At 40.0% G+C, this 17,764-nt stretch overlaps 1 protein-coding gene across 4 annotated transcripts in view; it reads left to right on the top strand.

Annotated features, from left to right (window-relative positions):
• RPS6KA5 (ribosomal protein S6 kinase A5) overlaps positions 1-17,764 on the top strand; it is a 167,370-nt gene that overhangs the window by 118,801 nt on the left and 30,805 nt on the right. For all 4 annotated transcript variants that reach the window (XM_032766512.2, XM_032766513.2, XM_075065641.1 and 1 more), the window contains 3 exons: positions 9,502-9,663; positions 13,310-13,435; positions 14,266-14,399. In XM_032766512.2, the coding sequence (XP_032622403.1) occupies positions 9,502-9,663; positions 13,310-13,435; positions 14,266-14,399 (422 nt within the window). The remainder of the gene's footprint in view (positions 1-9,501; positions 9,664-13,309; positions 13,436-14,265; positions 14,400-17,764) is intronic.

Genomic DNA, 17,764 nt, shown 5'->3' with positions numbered 1-17,764 from the left:
ATTTTCAGATTCTTATTAATTGTACATTTTAATATGTTAGAAAATTGTGAATGATATATTGCTTATTGAGTTAACTTTTTGCTTATGATTTGTGTCAAACTGCATTAGGATGGTAAGTGGAATTTAATTAAACACACAAAACAGGATAGAATTTTTTTTATTAAACAAAACAATCTTAAATATTTGATAAGAGATGTTTATGTATCCAAAATTTATTTCACATTTGCAACTAAATGATTTATTAAACAGGGATTAACTGTAGTCAATAAATTAAACTGATTATTTCAGGTCACCCTGAAAATATCTTCAAATATGCCTAGGTGAAAGTGACAGGAGCAGTAAGTTCCTAGTTTCACCCAAGTCTCTTGAAAATGAGAAAGTTACTTAGGCTGACCTGTTGGGCCATATTTTTATAAAGCTTGACCTCAAAAGTAAGAATAGGGGGAAAATATCTTTCTTTTTGTAGAAAAGCATTCTTTAACTCAAACACTTTGATAGAGGGCTGTGCGTTCAGCATATTTATTTTTTTATTTAAATGTTTTAAGAAATTTGAACTTTTGGCCTTAACATATGTTCTTGTACATTCAGATTTCATTTTAAACAGGTTTATTTTTAAAAAGAAAAAAAAAGTAGCTTAAATAACAAAATAAAAAGTAAGATTTAAATTTTAAAAAATCTTTTTTTCTTCCAAAAAACTGCATTTTTTTAATCCACCCTGGAGGCATCTCACTATCTGTACAATAGTCCTACCTTTTGGTCTTTCCACTATCTCAAGGATATTACCAAGTTCCTCACGGTGGTGGCAGCACACCTAAGAAGACAAGGAGTCCAGGTTTACCTGTACGTAGACAAATGGCTGATACGAAGCTCTTCTCCATAGCAAGTCAAAGTGTCTAGTCAAGACCTCAAACCTCTTCATCTCTGTGGACCTGAAGGTCAGCAAAGACAAATCCACACTGACTCCAGCATAAAGCATCGAATTTCATAGGAGCAGTATTAGATATCAAATTGTTGAAGGCATACATACTGGAACAGATTCTAATGATAGACGCCATATGGCAGCTTCATGTGCATACACTATTACAACCAATGAAAACTATCCATAGCTGCTTAGGCACATGTCAGTGTGTATGTACATGTCACAGCATGCCAGATTTCACCTTTGTTCACTCCAGAAGTGGTTGAAATCAGTGTACACAACAGACAGCATAACAAGATGATCTCCCTTCCCAAGGAAAACCTGGTATTAGACTGGTAGATGCAACTGGAGGATTATGGCGGATAGGTCTATCAATGTCTATAACCAAGATGGTCTGGGATGCAACCCCGCTTTCTAAGTGTCCCTAAATCCCAACAGCTGGAAGTTGAAACTTGATTACAGGGAAGGATCACTTAATGATTATCCTGTTCTGTTTGTTCCCTCTAAATCACCTGTCACTGTCAGAAGACAGAATACTGGGCTAGATGGACCATTGGTCTGCGCCAGTATGGATTATCCTTATGTTCTTATGGGGTATGAATTTGTGACTCTAGCCTGCCACAGACTAACTGTCCATATGGGCCCTGCTGATGCACATTAATAGTTAATGTACTTAGTTTAGTCCTGTTTCAACGAGGTGCATTAAGACTCAAATACTGTATTGTACAGCACTACTTAGACAGAAGTGCCAAAAATTGTCAGAAAAATTACTTTTAAAATTCTCATGATTTCTTTCCTTAATTTGGAGGGGGGTGTTGCAGGTATTCCTTATGCTTCTGCTGCTTCTTCATTACCCCAAAGGCTTGTAGTATGCAGATACATACTTCCAGCTGAGGTCTGAGCACAGCTCCTTTTAATGTCTGTTAATGCTGCGCTTTGGTTGAATGGACTGTTACTCAAGAACCTCACATAAAATTCCCTGCCTCAGGGATCTAGACTTACAGAGCTCCTATCCCCTGCAAAACAGCTTGTTTTGTTGCCACTGTTTGTTTATTAATTTAATGTGTTGTTTAATTTGTATTACGGTATCACCTAGTAGCCCCAACTGTCCGCTTCCAGGGTGCAGCATGGTGTCAGAATAGGTAGGGACTAGCTTGTCTTAGAGGAGCAGCACCGCCAACGGGACTTTAATGGCCCATATGGCAGTGCTGACCAGAGCCACCACAACCCAGTGCCTTATATTCCACGACCTAGAATTTGAAAACCACTGATCTAGGGTGAGATTTGCTAAGTCACTTGTAAGGGTCTCGGTATTTGTGATGTTGCGCAAATGAAAGCAAATCCTGTATTGCTGAGTCCCTCATGGAGATCACAGTGTCATAACTCTCCGTAAGACATGGAGCTCAACAAGTGTGGTGAAGAAGAGCAGTGGTTAGGAAGTTTTGTCAGAAATTATTTTGACCAGGAGAGAAGGGGGGAAACAGATCATGTATAAAATTACACTGGTGTAATCTTTGACTATTATTTCCTTTTCTGCTGCATCTGCACCCTACATATCTAGTATCTTGTAAAAGTGTATCGATTGTCTTTTTCATATACCTCAAGTCTGCTCTTTTTTCACTATTCTCACCGTTAAAGTCTTTATCTATATGCTGGTCATCTCCAGTGTTAGTTACTATACGTTTCTGTTGCCTGGTCTCGTATCCTCCCCAATCTGTCCAAACTGAAACTTTGAAAGTCATTGTCCTACTATCATTGCTTTGCACATGTTATAGGAACATAGTAAATTATGTGTGGTTTCATTCTATAGCATTCCTTATATGTGTATTTTATTATCTTTATTATTTATTGTGAACAAATCCTGTTCAGAATATAGTGTGAGTGCGCAAAGTTGATTTTTTTTTTTTTTCTGTTTCACAGCTTCTATCCTCATTCATTACTTATGGGCTAATTCCCTCCCTCTCTGGAATTTGGAGGCAGTCCACGTTTGTTGCTGGAGACTCTATGACTAAACTCCATCCTTCAGCGCATCAAGCCACCAGATTTTCTGCATCCAGCAGTAGAACAAGTTGGTGGTTCCGCTTTTCACAATCATTTTTGTTTTCAAACCTTTCGTTTTATTCATTTTCATGCAGTTGCAATTTATAATCATTCTCCTCATCATCTGGATTGGGTAAATAGCAACATCGTGGTTTCAACCATCTCGATCTGCAGCTGCAGTAGCTCCCTGCTGGATTCCTCTTCCCCCCACTCAGGCATAGTAGAGCTCTCCTGCAACCACCTAGCTTAAATATAAGCAGTGTTCCCTAAATGAGGCAGCGTTTACAGGCTCTACAGAGAGTGAATTATGCCTTATCTGTTCCTACCTAGCTGGGGCTCAGAAAAAGACCAGTATGTCTGGTCCCCACCCTCCCACAAGGAACCAGGACTCCAGTGCCGAAGAGCTCAATTGGAATTCCTGAGCTTTTGTGGAGAGAGTCTAAGGATGAGAAGGAAACTATCCAGCCAGATGGAGGGGGATAAGTCCTGCAACAGACCTGGACTGGCAAGGGAAAACCCCTGAAAGGATCCATAGTCTTCCCCCTGCTGCTTCCTCACCACTGTCACAAGATACTGAAGTGGGTCTCTAGTTTCTTGGGGAAAGAAACATGGCTTATACACAGCTCCCATTCCTTCCACTATGAATCAGGGAATTCTCATGATACGTTGGGGGGTGGGGGTGGGGGAGGTTGAGTCTTGCAAGCCCCAGAGACTCTGAATCCTAAAAAGGCAAAAGCAAGCGTGTCCTTCAAAAAGTAGGGATTACTATTGTTAAAGAACAAGTGAGGTGAAAATCAGAGGTTAAACTTTTTGTCCTGTGTCTTCTCCCCCACAAGGGAGTGTTTGCTGTAGCTTTTCTCCCACCGGGGGCTCTCACAGTTGGCAGCAGGTATCAAGCAGAGTGCCCCAGGAGTCAGTCCTGGTGCCAGTTTTGTTCAACATCTTCATTAATGATCCAGACGATGGGATGGATTGCATCCTGAGCAAGTTTGTGGATGATAAGTTTGACTTACCGCAAATCGCCACAGCTTCCCCGTCAAGTCCGCTTACTCTTCCTGCCGAGGTGGAGTACGGGTGTTGATTCAGGGATTGATTTATCTCATCTAGATGAGACATGATCAATCGATCCCCGATAGAGCGATTACTACCACTGATCTGGTGAGTAGTTTACACGTGGCCTCTTAGGCCACATCTGGAGTACTGCGTCCAGTTTTGGTCCCCCCTAGTACAGAAAGGATGTAACAAATTTGGGAGAGTCCAGTGGAGGGCAACGAAAGTTATTAGGGAGCTGGAGCACATGACTTATCAGGAGAGGCTGAGGGAACTGGGATTATTCAGTCAGAGTGAGGTGAGATTTAATGGCAGCCTTCTGCTTCCTGAAGGGGGGTTCCAAAGAGGATGGATCTAGTGTGTTCTCAGTGGTGGCAGATGACAAAACAAGAAGCAATGGTCTCAAGTTGGGAGGAGGTCTGGGTTGGATATTAGGAAAAACTATTTCACTAGGAGTGTGGTGAAGGACTGGAATGGGCTATCTAGGGAGGTGGTAGAATCTCCATCCTTGGAGCTTTTTAAGGCCTGGCTTGACAAAACCCTGGCTGGGATGATTTGGTTGGTCCTGCTTTGAGTAGGGGGTTGGACTAGATGACCTCCTGCGGTCTCTTCCAACCCTAATCTTCTTTGATTCATAGTTAGGGCCCTACGAAATTCATGGCCATGAAAAATGCATCATGGACTGTGAAACCTGACCTCCCTCCTCCTGTGAAATCTGGTCCTTTGTGTGCCTTTACCCTACACTATACAGATTTCAGAGGGAGACCAGCATTTCTCAGATTGGGAATCCTGACCCAAAAGGGAGTTGCAGTGGGGGTATTGCGACCCTTTTGCGCTGTCTTCAGAGCTGGGTGGGTGGAGAGCGGCAGCTGTTGGCCAAACACCCAGCTCTGAAGGCAACTCCCAGCCAGGAGCAGTGGAGAAGTAAGGGTGGCAATACCATACCATGCCAGCAGCAGTGAAAAAGTAAGGGTAGCTGTACACAACACCCCCTACAAAACCTTGTAACCTCTCCCCTCCCCCTCAAATTCATTTTTGGGTCAGGACGCCTACACTTACAACATTGTGAAATCTCACATTTAAATACCTGAAATCATGAAATTTATTATTTTTAAATCCCTATGACCATGACATTGACAAAAATGGAGTGTGACTTTGGTAGGACCCTACTCATAGTGCTCTGTATCATGCACATGGCCCTTCCCCATCCTTTCCCCATCCCAGCATGTGTGGGCCTCTAGAAATAGCCTGTGTCCTTCTATGCAGCTCTGCCTCAGGCTGCAGCCTAATGGGTTTGGGAACCCTCACCCTGCCAGGGAAAGCAACAGCAGAATGGGAATTGGGCCTTCTGATCATCAGCCATAAATCCTTGCTCTACCAGGGAAAGGAGTTCATAGTCTAAAAAGTTGACAAGGGTCTCTGTGTCCCTCCAGCCTTGCTCTACAGTCAGGGTCCACATTATAACCCTAAGAGCACTTCAGGCATTCTGTGACCAGAACATGAGGATCATGCCTGGAGCAGACAGGCAGCATTTGAGGCTTTTGGGGGCAATCTAGTGAGCCACTTCTACAATCAAGCTATGTACACCAGTATCCCTCTGAAATTGTGTGGGCCCCATGCTAGGATGAATAATAGACTACCTCCCTCTGTACATAGCCAGGGGAAAAAGTACTATACATGCAACATCAGGGAAAAAAGCCCAGACAAAACACAGGACCTTTTCCGGACAGAATGTCAGTCAGTGGCTTGCAAGAAACTAATTAATATTAGTGAAGTATCTTCCATTTCAAGCATTATTAGATATATGGTTTCCTATTGATGCCTTCTTTGAGAGCATCATGAGATTCAAAAGAGCACATCTGATAAACCAAATATTAAAACAAAATTTGTATATAAAAACAAATTTTGTAAATATGGGGAGCCTAAAGGTGGTACAGCAGAAGTTCCCTCAGGGAAAGACAGAGTCACAACTTCAGAAGGGGAATTCCTTCCAAAAGGCCCTAGACCATAAGAATGATGATTCACTGCACAGCAATTTCTAAGCCTCACTATAGCCATTCAGACCAAAGGTCCTTCATATATTTAGTGAGGAAAATCTGTTTTTTGAAAAACAAGTGATTCATTGTCTAGGAGTGTGAACCTTGCTGGGACCCAGGTTCTGTCTTGGTCAAACCTTTGATGTGATTTGTGACAAAGAAGGAATTCTAACTTCTTGGTTATAAGGAAGTGATGTTATGCCCATGAATGGCCATCATGCATCCTAAATGAATACCTTGTACATCTGGACTTAGACGTGAGGAGCTTTTTAGGGAAACTTTAGAGAGATTAGTCGCTGAGATTATAGAGAGTCCTCAACCCTTGCAGTCAAAGCTATCATAGCCATTCATTGGTTGTTGCCAACACCAAGGGTATCCAAGAAGGGACTGTTCCCTGGCAGAGAGGGGAAGCTGGAGCAGAAGCTTCAAAGGAAAGCCAGATTAATTTTCCTCTAAACCAAAAAAATCCTCAGCCTGCCAGATAAAAAGAACCTTTGTGTCTGGAACCTCACAATTCCTGTGCAAGAGTCTTCCTTCTGATCCTTTCTCTACGCAGAGTCTTAAGTGTCTGGTGATAGTCACAGCAAGGCAAAGGTCTCACGTTACACTCTATACTCATGCATAAACAACATGCAAGCCCAAGTCAGCTATCTTGGACCAGCCTTGGGTTTATAATGGCAGTGTAGATATATTGCCAGAAGTGAAAACAGAGCTGGTTCTTGCTGTAATTTTAAGAAAAAGATAAAGATCTGCAAAGAACCATAACTTTATTGCATCAGTCATTTCCTGAAGGTTCATCCAAAGGCTAGGATTGCTAGTGCCGTACATCAACTTCATCCTCTGAGTGGGTTTCTCAAAATGCGCCTACTGAAATTCCTTCTGGGGTCATAGACCCATGCACTTGATGCAGTGCAAAATTAGGTATCATTTTCAGATCCATATTATCCTTTGTGGGCAGGTAGGTACAAACAACATGCTGAAAGCCAACCCTAATTTCATTGTAGACCCTTGCATACTCACTATGGAAGCAAGTATACTTGGAAGACAAATTTCTAAAATCTCATAATACACATCCTTTAAATTCATTACAACATCTCTATCGGTGTGTCTTAAAAAACAACAAACATGGCACTATAGAATAGAACCAGTGGTCTGTTGAATCCAGTATCCAGTGACTGATAGCTGAATCAGTTGAAGATGCAAGATACCACATAGTGGGCAATTATGGTACTTGCAGAGGAAGCATCCCATCTCATTAAAGGTTGGCTTATGATTAAATGTTTGTATACCTTCCAAAACCACGGAATAACCAGAGGTCTGTGCCAATAGAAAAATGTCCTGGGCCAAAAAGAATCTATCTTTGAAGACAATTCACATAAAGGACACGGAAAAGGGAGAGTTGTGGTGGTCTTCCTAGTGCTCCACTGACCCAGAAAGCACTTTAAACTTTCCAGATAGCCAAAGACTTCGTGTTTTTCATGCAGAAAACACATGACTTTTTTTGTAGCAGTGACTCCATTCATACTGCTCACAGTTAACAGAATGAGCATTGGAAGACAAATGTAGTTCACCATGAATTGTCCATTAACTTCTGATAGTTTGGTATCCACACAGAACTCAGCCAGGATATTTCATCATTAATCTGGTCAAATTTACATTTCTGGTGCGAGGGGAAATCGCAGGCTCTTTGGGGCAGTGCTCAGCACTACGTGGCCCTGATTTCTAGATGCTATTGTAATACAAATAATAAACACAACGTTCTGGTGATCTCTGTTACACTAGTGTTTCTCCAGGAGGTTTGGTTGGAGTCCAACAATCAAGCATCTTAAATGTGTGGTTACCAGCCATAGTGGTATTTTGTAGACAGGCACATCAGATTCTCTTTTTGAGTATTTGGTGCCCAGTTTAATCACAATGACAAATTAAAGAAGCCTGAGGCTGGCCTTTCTTGTTGCCATTACCTCTGAAAAGCAAGTTTTGAAATTAGTCCCCATATATGTACAAGAACCCCCCTGCTTTTGTCATTAGGAAAAAGGTTATTCTTATAACTTCAGATACCTTTTTGTTTAAAGTAAGTTCATCTTTTCACAATTCTGGGGAAATAGTTCTCCCATCATTTTGTTCTAACCCTTGGAAGGTTGTGGCATAAATGGGTATTCCACAGCCCTAAAGATATATCTCAAGGATATGGCGTACATATGTCAATTGTATCCTGTCCATTTCATTCTGTCCAAAATGCCAAGGCCTTACATCCTCAAGGTTGCTGCAGGCAAGACATAAAATCCATGCACTAATTGGTGTATTAGGCATTTGGTAGACTATTCACAGAAGCCCCTAGAGGAAGGCTGAAGAAGATTTGCAGAGTAAATTTTAATTTCTCTTCAGAGATGTCTTTTAATAGGAAGGTGCTACTGAGTTGGTTCCTATGTAACTCCTTAGTTTATGAAGTTCTTGCTTTATCTGGAGGCATCTCCATTCTTGCCTGTTGTTTAATTATTATAGTATATCTGCCCTCCTGAGCCCCACCCCCTACGCTTCTTGAATTTACTGATCACTCCTTCCTATAAGTAATGGATGAGGAGAAAAGCTGTGCAATAGAATGAGAAATTTCTTACTTAATAATTTTCTTTCTGTTAGCAGCTTCTCTCTGAATTCAACCCACCCTGGTAGTCTGGTAAATGACCAGAGTGTAATTTGAAATTTTCTCTAAAGGGAGACTTAGACATATATTGTATTGAGGCCAATTTAATGCATTATATCATGTTTTCTTAGTGCTAATAATGGGTTTCTGGACTGTTTCTGCAGCTGTGGAAGAAGACTGGTGGCCTGAGCTGAAGGGTGGAGCTTAATTTTGGGCCTTCTAGCAACGACATTGGACCATCTCCAAATTCCACAGGGGTGGGGGGTGGGGCATTAGTCCATTAGTAATGAATTCAGAGAGAAGCTGCTAACAGAAAATTATCAGGTAAGAAATTTCCCTTTCAATGTGTCATAACTGAGTGAAATCAGAACCATTTTCACTGGAAGACTCAGGTGCCTTTTCTCATTGTGCATTATTTCCTTGCCATATTTCAAATTTGCCATTTTTTTTATTAGGTTATAGATTTGTTCAAAACAATGGTGTGGGAATTATTTTTATAACTGATGGATGTTTACTTTTTTCAAACATTGTGTGGACAGATCCCTGCTCAAACTGAAGTATTCATTCTCAGCACACAATCAGACTTTTTTTTTTTTTGAGAGCAGTGTCCATATGACCATGCACAAATGCTGCTTATTCTTCTGCCTCCAACTTGAGGAATATATAAGGGGATGTAGCCTCAACAGTTCTTCCTGACTTCTAGAGGCAGTGAACAGGGGCTGTTTCAATTTGGAAATATTAATCTCTCCTTTTAATATGTCTGTCTTGTTAAATTTACATTTTGATTCAAAGTTCATTTGTTATTTCTGGTTTAGAAAATAAACTGGGACGATTTAGCTGCCAAAAAAATACCAGCGCCATTTAAACCAGTAATCCGGGATGAGTTGGATGTTAGTAACTTTGCAGAGGAGTTTACAGAAATGGATCCCACATACTCTCCTGCAGCCACACCGCAGACTTCAGAGAGAATATTTCAGGTAATTATAGACTATTACAACTCTCTTAAAATATACATTTCCCACATGTATGGCCAGATTTTGTCCTTGTCATGTGTGTTTTTGTGTGCCATTAAAGTTATTGGGAGTTGAATACAGAATCAATGGTCAGAATTGGATCATTAATGTAGTTTTAACATATAAATTATACTATGTTACACCTTTTATAGAAATCTTTCTTGAGGATAAAAATTGTGACTAATTAGTAAAATTGATAGTTTAATAAAAAGCCACTGTTACACTCTTGTATACTTATTATATAATAATACATGTTTCTCACTTAACCACTGTGTTAGATTTGATTAGTATTCTTTTTGGGCCCAGTTCTACCCCTAGGAAGTCAATGTCAAATCTCTTGTTGATTTCAGTGGGACAGGATCAGGTCTATTATATAAGGAAATATCTTTGCTGCCAGATTCTTTTAACCAAATACAGAAGCAAATTAATCTATTTGATAACAGGAATGCTGGTTTTGTCTGATTATTCATATGTACAAATTAGGGCTGTCGATTAATCGCAGTTAATTCACGTGATTAGCTAAAAAAAAATTAATCACAAATAATCGCAGGTTTAATTGAGAATACCAATTTAAATTTATTAAATATTTTGGATGTTTTTCTGCATTTTCATATATATCTTGTATTCTGTGTTGTAATTGAAATAAAAGTATATATTTTGATTACAAATATTTGCACTGTAAAAATGATAAACAGAAGAAATAGTATTTTTCAATTCATCTCAGACAAGTACTGTAGTGCAATCTCTTTGTCCTGAAAGTGCAACTTACAAATGGAATTTTTTTGTTACATAACCGCACTCAAAAACAAAACAATGTAAACTTCAGAGCCTACAAGTCCATTCAGCCCTACTTCTTTTTCAGCCAATCTCTACGACAAACAAATTTATTTACATTTACAGGAGATAATGCTGTCCTTCTCTTATTTATAATGTCATCAGAAAGTGAGAACAGATATTTGATTGGCACTTTTGTAGCCAGCATGGCAAGGTATTTATGTGCCAGATATGCTAACCATTCACACGCCCCTTCATGCTTCAGCCACCATTCCAGAGGACATGCTTCCGTACTGATGATGCTCATTAAAAAAAAGAATTAATTAATTAAATTTCTGACTCAACTCCTTGGGGAGAATTGTACGTCCCCTGCTCTGGTTTCATGTTATGGCAGTCTTGGATGATGACCCAGTACATATTGTTGTTCGTTTTAAGAACACTTTCACTGCAGATTTGACAAAATGCAAAGAAGGTACCAATGTGAGATTTGTAAAGATAGCTACAGTACTCAACCCAAGATTTAAGAATCTGAAGTGCCTTCCAAATCTGAGAGGGACAAAGTGTAGAGTATGCTTTCAGAAGTCCTAGAAGAGCAACACTCTGATGCGAAAACTATAGAAGCCGAACCACCAAAAAAGAAAATCAGTCTTCTGCTGCTGGCATCTGACTCATGATTAAAATGAACATGCGTTGGTTCGTACTGCTTTGGATGGTTGTGGAGCAGAGCCCATCATCAGCATGGATGCATGTCCTCTGCAATAGTGGTTGAAGCATGAAGGGACATGTGAATCTTTAGCGCATCTGGCATGTAAATATCTTGCAGTGCCAGCTACAACAGTGCCATGAGAACGTCTATTCTCACTTTCAGGTAACATTGTAAACAAGAAGCGGGCAGCATTATCTCCTGTAAATGTAAACAAACTTGTTTGTCTGAGTGATTGGCTGAACAAGAAGTAGGACTGAGTGGACTTGCAAGCTCTAAAATTTTACATTGTTCTATTTTTGAATGCAGTTTTTTTGTACATAATTCTATATTTGTGTGTTCAACTTTCATGATAGAGATTGTACTACAGTACTTATATTAGGCGAATTGAAAAATACTATTTCTTTTGTCTTTTTATAGTACAACCATTTGTAATAAAAATAAATATAAAGTGAACACTGTACACTTTGTATTCTGTGTTGAAATTGAAATCAATATATTTGAAAATGTAGAAAACATCAAAAAAATTAAACGGTATTTGATTATTGTTTAAGTATGATTAATTGCTCAATTAATCTTTTTAACAGTGCGAATAATCACAATCAATTTTTTAAATTTCTTGATAGCCCTAGTACAAATCAGTCTTAATGATAATTGCTTTTGCCTTTCGTGTGGATCTCCCATTTCCTTGGGGGAGGGGAAGAGACTAAGGAGAAGGGGAGTGTCAGCTATCTTCAAGACACTGTACCTCTACCTCAGGCCATATGCCTCTGTGGATGCAGTAAGGAGAAAGTCAAGGTATAATCTTGCAGATTTTTGTCCCTCTGGCCCTGGGCCTATAGATGTTTCCACAGAAATGGCAATCTACAAGTACGCTGTGCACACAGGTGAAAAATAACGTTCAAAAATTTCTTATTGTGCTTCCTGCAGTTGGAATTCTTTCTGTATGTAATGATTTGGGCTCTTATAATATTTCAGGATGGGAATAATTTTCAGGATGACCGAAAACATGTTTTTAAAAATTCAGTAAGATTTAGATGCATTTGAAAATTTTATCAGATACCCTGTAAACTCTTTTTGGTCACATATTTCATTGATATCTTTGAATTTACTTTAAGTTGTGTTCTTTAAACTATGTGTCTATTAGGAACATAAATGAATGCCATTTTCAACATGTAGTGCACTGGGAAATTGAAAAAAAATAGGTTATATTTGAATGGTTTGTGTGAAATTAAATAACTTTCAATTTTTGTAGACTTTAATATCTGTTTTCTAAAAGATTACCATCACTTATTTTCCAAATACACAAAATGAAATTACTTAAGAAAAAATATTGATCAAACAAGCACTTTAAATATATACTGTGGGGAAATTAGACTTTTAAAAATCATAAATAGTTAGGTCACTATTACACTTGTAGTCTTGGAATATATTATTATTTACAGGGAATTAACCTTCCCTGTTTATGAAGTATCCATACTGTTTTATTCTAAGTGATTTTATTTGCTTAGTCACTTAGAGAAATCCAACTTATTTGGGTACACATCTACCAAAAATACATCAACATTATAATATTTCCATGCGCTACAAATCACGTTCAAGATATTTACCTTAAATTTTAAATATTTTTTTGAATTTTGTGTGTGTGTGTGTGTGTGTATATATATATATATGTGTATATATATATATATATATATATATATAACATATTATCTGAAGATAATTACACTAACAATGCAGCACACCATTTTTGTTTGGCCATTTAAGCAATTTTTAGACATATGCCCCATCATAATGTAAACTTATTTGATACCTCAACTATAGGTGTTTTGAGAAGCTAGCCATTTTGAAGTATGAACTTTTGTCACCAGTGAAAAAGAACTGAATCTGTGAGTCAGATTTTCTGAGCATTTTTTGTACACAATCTCTCATTTTTATTTTTTAAAGAAAGAAGATTGTATAACCTCTTTCGGGAAGCCATTTTTCTATTAATTTAAAATGAAGTTGCATCTTTACCCTGACTATAATGACATTTACCCATTTTTCAGTTGATTACTTTTTACTGTCTGCATTTTGATATGTTATATAGACAACCTCAAGGCTTTATATTTATCTTCTGTCTTTGTTCTGTAGGGATATTCTTTTGTTGCTCCTTCTATCTTGTTTAAACGCAATGCAGCCACAGTAGATCCTGTTCAATTTCATATGGGATTTGAAAGACCTGGAGTTACAAATATTGCCAGAAGTGCTATGATGAAGGTAATGATAATCTCTAAATAAACATAGCCTGTGATAATTTGAAGATGCTTATGATTTATGAGGTAATAATCTTATTCTAGGCTAAATAAATTCTGAGCTGAGAGGCTGAAGTACTAATTAGTTGTTGAGAAGTAATTTACAGTCGTTATGAAGTTATCTCCTCTTTATCTGCTAATGGATCTTCTGCCAGGTAGAGCGTTCAATTTACATACCATATAGTTAAGAAATAACTTGAGTCCAGCTTTGAAAAACTTGTTAAAAATCACAACAGAGGCACCACGTTACCAGCAGAAGAGCAATGAAAATATTAACAATGCTTTTACTCAACTGTCAGAATGGTACTCTCCCTAGGTAAGTATTTGTTTTCAAAGCTGCTGAGGTTATTAACTCACATCTCTCTTTCTACGATACGTTCACCTATAATTTCATAGATAGATACAGCTAGAAACAGATTCTGTATGATAACTATCGTTGTGGTATCTCCAAATAACCACACAGTTAGTGGATCAATATCTGTAAATCATCCCTGGCACTGTCTGAATATTTTTGTAGCTAAAGCTATTCTGATAGTAAATTTATTTCAGAATTTTTGTTTAAAGTATCTTAAATATGTGTGTACTCTCTGTACCATTAGAGAAGTTTATGTATATAATTGCACATTATTATTCTCAGACTCAATTTATACTACGTTGTTTACAAAAATGAGATCTCTTTTAAAACTGTATTTTTGGATCTTTAAACGCAGATGAATAATTTTCACCAAAATTTATTATGTGTCTTTGATTACCAAAAGTATTCCACAGAACTAAATACAGTCAGTTTTATGACAGGACTCTCCATTTTATCATCACTATGAACTGGATCTGAAAGAGAAACCACTGGGAGAAGGAAGTTTTTCCATCTGTCGAAAGTGTTTACACAAGAAAACTAGCCAAGAATATGCAGTAAAAATAATTAGCAAAAGGTATAAATATTTACTAAGACAATAAAAACTGTTTTTTTGCTCAGTATCACCAATGAACTCGAATAATTTTCACTGAATTTTGCATGTGAAAAAAAATGTTGGTTTAAAACATCAGTTTTCTTTTGAGAATTCAAAAGTCATCATACGGTAATAAGAATTTTTTTAATTGGAAGATTTTGAAGTTTGGGGCTAATTGTGCCTCTTGCAGAATGGGATAAAGAGGAAAGAAACCGCCATAATAATTTTCTTGTGCAGATTTGTTCCCAGTTGTTTTGTGCCCCCATTACATTCCTCTCCCAGCAGAATAGTTTGTTGAGTCCTTTCACAGAGTCTCTGGATCCACTTGGGATCTTTAGAAGGTCAGGGCCATCTGAATAGCAGTCCATGGTAGCTTCCCCTGCACCCCAGCCAGTTTCCTGGTAGCATAAATCCAGTAGCTGATCTGGGGATCCCCAGCATGGATTCAGAGACAAGCACAAGTTAATAGAATCTCAGGCTGTATTAACTTTCTGTGAGAAGCTCAACTGGGCCAATGAGGGATGATGTGTATCCCTTTCCTGACTCACTGTGGGGCTCAGGACAAGGAAAACACTACTGTGCAGGCAGCTGTCCTACTTTCTGTGATCCTCTGATTCCAGAATGCCAGTGGCAGATGAATTAGAATGAATAGAATTCTAATTTTTTTTCAATGTGTTGTTACCTTCCTTTCCTCAGCGGTCACTGGAACAATTGTGCTTATCAGTTTGTAGACTGCTGGCAAGGAAGGAAAGGGTTGGGGAAGTGTGAATATTTAGTAACCGAATAGATAGATGACGACCACTTTGGGATCATGACTCGCCCAAGTCTAGGATATTTGGCTGTACCTCTTTCTGCAAATATTGGAGGCAGTTCAAACTTGTCCTTGAGGCTCTGGGATTTGACTACATCCCTTATGCCTTTATGCCAGATTCTCTGTATTGGTTGGTGCAAACAGAGCATGAGTTCAGTGCTCCTTATCCATTAATTTACTAGCTTTTAAAGTTGACTCTGGTGATAGTGAGCAACATCTTTTTCTCTACTCTTTCCTTTCCCTTACAAGACCAAATTTTCAGGAGCTTTGTCCCTAGATAGGATCACATAACAAGTTCCTTCTTGTTATTTCTCCCCCTAGCCCCTGCCCCCCCCAAGTATGCCAGTGCAGGCTGGAGCAAGCTGAAGGTAAGAGTTTGTCCACCTGGAAAGATTACTGCCAGCTTTTTATGGAGCTCAGAAACTGGAGAGCTTTTTGGGACTTCTGTTTCTCCCATCACCACTTACGCACACCACAGCCCCCAACCACTCCCTCAGTCGAGACTCCCCTGAAATATGGGTCAGTCCTTTTCAGCTCTCGGGATTCAGTGAACTGCATTCCCCTCACAGGCTCATTATTTTTCAAGGGTAAGACTAAAACTCCTGAACTTCCTGATTCAGTCTCTTATAAAGGGAAAAGCTCCAGGGTCCTATATTAGATCGACATGTGAATAATTGAGTCACATAATAAAGACTTTGGCATCTTTTCAGATTTTCTTCCTAAAATGAAGATCTAGGTTCCCTTAGGGATGTTCTCCCTATGCTTCTTCTAGTTACATTTTAGATGATGAGGTGCACCATCATCTGCACTCTATTCCCCATTCCTCCCAAAAACTCAGACCTTTTAATCCATCCCTCAGCTCCCGTTGGGGAGCGGGGTTAGGGGCTTGCTGCGCTCCAGCCAGGGAGCAGGGTCAGGGGCTCCTCCTGCTCTGCGTGGCTCCTGGGATGACCCCTCCGGCTCCTATGTAGTATGTGGAAGAGTGACCAGGTGGCTCTGCATGCTGCCCTGTCCACAGGCTCCGCCCCCTCTACTCCCATTGGCCACAGTTCCCAGCCAGTGGGAGCTGTGGGGGTGGCGTCTGCAGACAGGGCAGCATGCAGAACTTCTTAGATGTGCCTCTGCGTAGGAGCCAGAGGGGAGGACATGCTTCTGGGAGCTGCTTGAGGTAAGCACTGCCCAGAGCCTGCACCCCTGATTTCCCCACTCCTGCCCCGTGCCCCAATTCCTTGACCCAGCCCTGATCCCCCTCCCATCCTCTGATCCCCTCAATCCCAGCCCAGAGCCGCCTCTGGTACCCCAAACCCATCATCCACGGCACCACCCCAGAGCCAGCACCCCCAGCCACAGCCCTCACACACCCCCGTACCCCAGCCCTCTGTCCCACCCTGCTGCACCCCAAACTCTTAATCCCAGTCCCACCCCAAAGCCCGCAGCCCCAGCTGGAGCTCTCACCCCCACACACCCCAACTCTCTGCCCCAGCCCAGAGCCCCCTCCCGCACTCTGAACTCCTCATTTCTGGTCCCACCCCAGAGCCCTCACTCCCTTTCTGCATGCTTACCCCGAATTTCATGAGCATTCATGCCCTGCCATACAATTTCCATACCCCGATGTGGCCCTCAGGCCAAAAAGTTTGCTCGCCCCTGCACTAGCACCTCTCCCTAAAAAGGAGAAGTTTTGCCTTTGGTTCATAATAAACTGTAAAACCAGAGAAACGAAAGGTTCTTTCCCCCAGGCATGTATGCAACCAAGGAAAAGAAAGTGGTAGCTAAAGGGAAGGGATGAGCAGGTTAAAGCCAGTAGCAAATATCTCCCAGTCAGAACTAAAACAGAATTTGCTATTCTCCTCCAACCTCCTCAGAAGAAATCGTTAGGATGGAATGGAAAACGCCTGACAAAGGGAGATGTCTCATTAGATAAGCCCAGGCTCTTAGAATCTATTTTTTTTCTTTTTATGCTCCCTGAAATTGATGTAGAAGTGGCATTCTTGGCAGCAGACATGGTCATTCCTGCTGAGGGTGATTTCTTGCTGAACAACGCCACTCCCAAGAAGATAGAAAGCACCCTTAGAAGGCGGCTCTTATCGCTTCACTGACTTTGTTAAAGCTAAAATCACAGACAGTCATGTACTTTTGTTATTGCAAAGGCTTAAAAAGCCTTGAGCCTCAGAATCATGATGAATTCAATTCAGCACTAAAGAAAATATCTCTAGTTACTGCATTCATGATGGACAAATCCATACGCTACATAAAGCAGGCAGCAAAAGTTGTGGCAGAAAACTCAGAGGTCAGGTGCCAACTCTAGTTTAAACCCTACAGTAGATAGGTAAATCATCTATGCCACACAATTTGAAAGGATTTTTATTCAGGGAGAAGATTGGTAAGGTGGTAGTTGCACACACATCAGCCCAAGCATTTACTCTCCACTCCGGTTAAGTCTGAGAAGGACTACAAGTGCAGATACAAAGGCAGACGCTCTTTTCGCGCCTACCCATAGCAAACATACTAGAAAAGTGACTCCAATCCTGGCGAAATC

Source organism: Chelonoidis abingdonii, chromosome 4 (genome assembly GCF_003597395.2).
Source record: "Chelonoidis abingdonii isolate Lonesome George chromosome 4, CheloAbing_2.0, whole genome shotgun sequence".
In the NCBI taxonomy this organism is placed as follows: Eukaryota; Metazoa; Chordata; order Testudines; family Testudinidae; genus Chelonoidis; species Chelonoidis abingdonii.
Note: the sequence above shows the minus strand (reverse complement) of the source record. Positions and strands in the feature narration are given on the sequence as shown.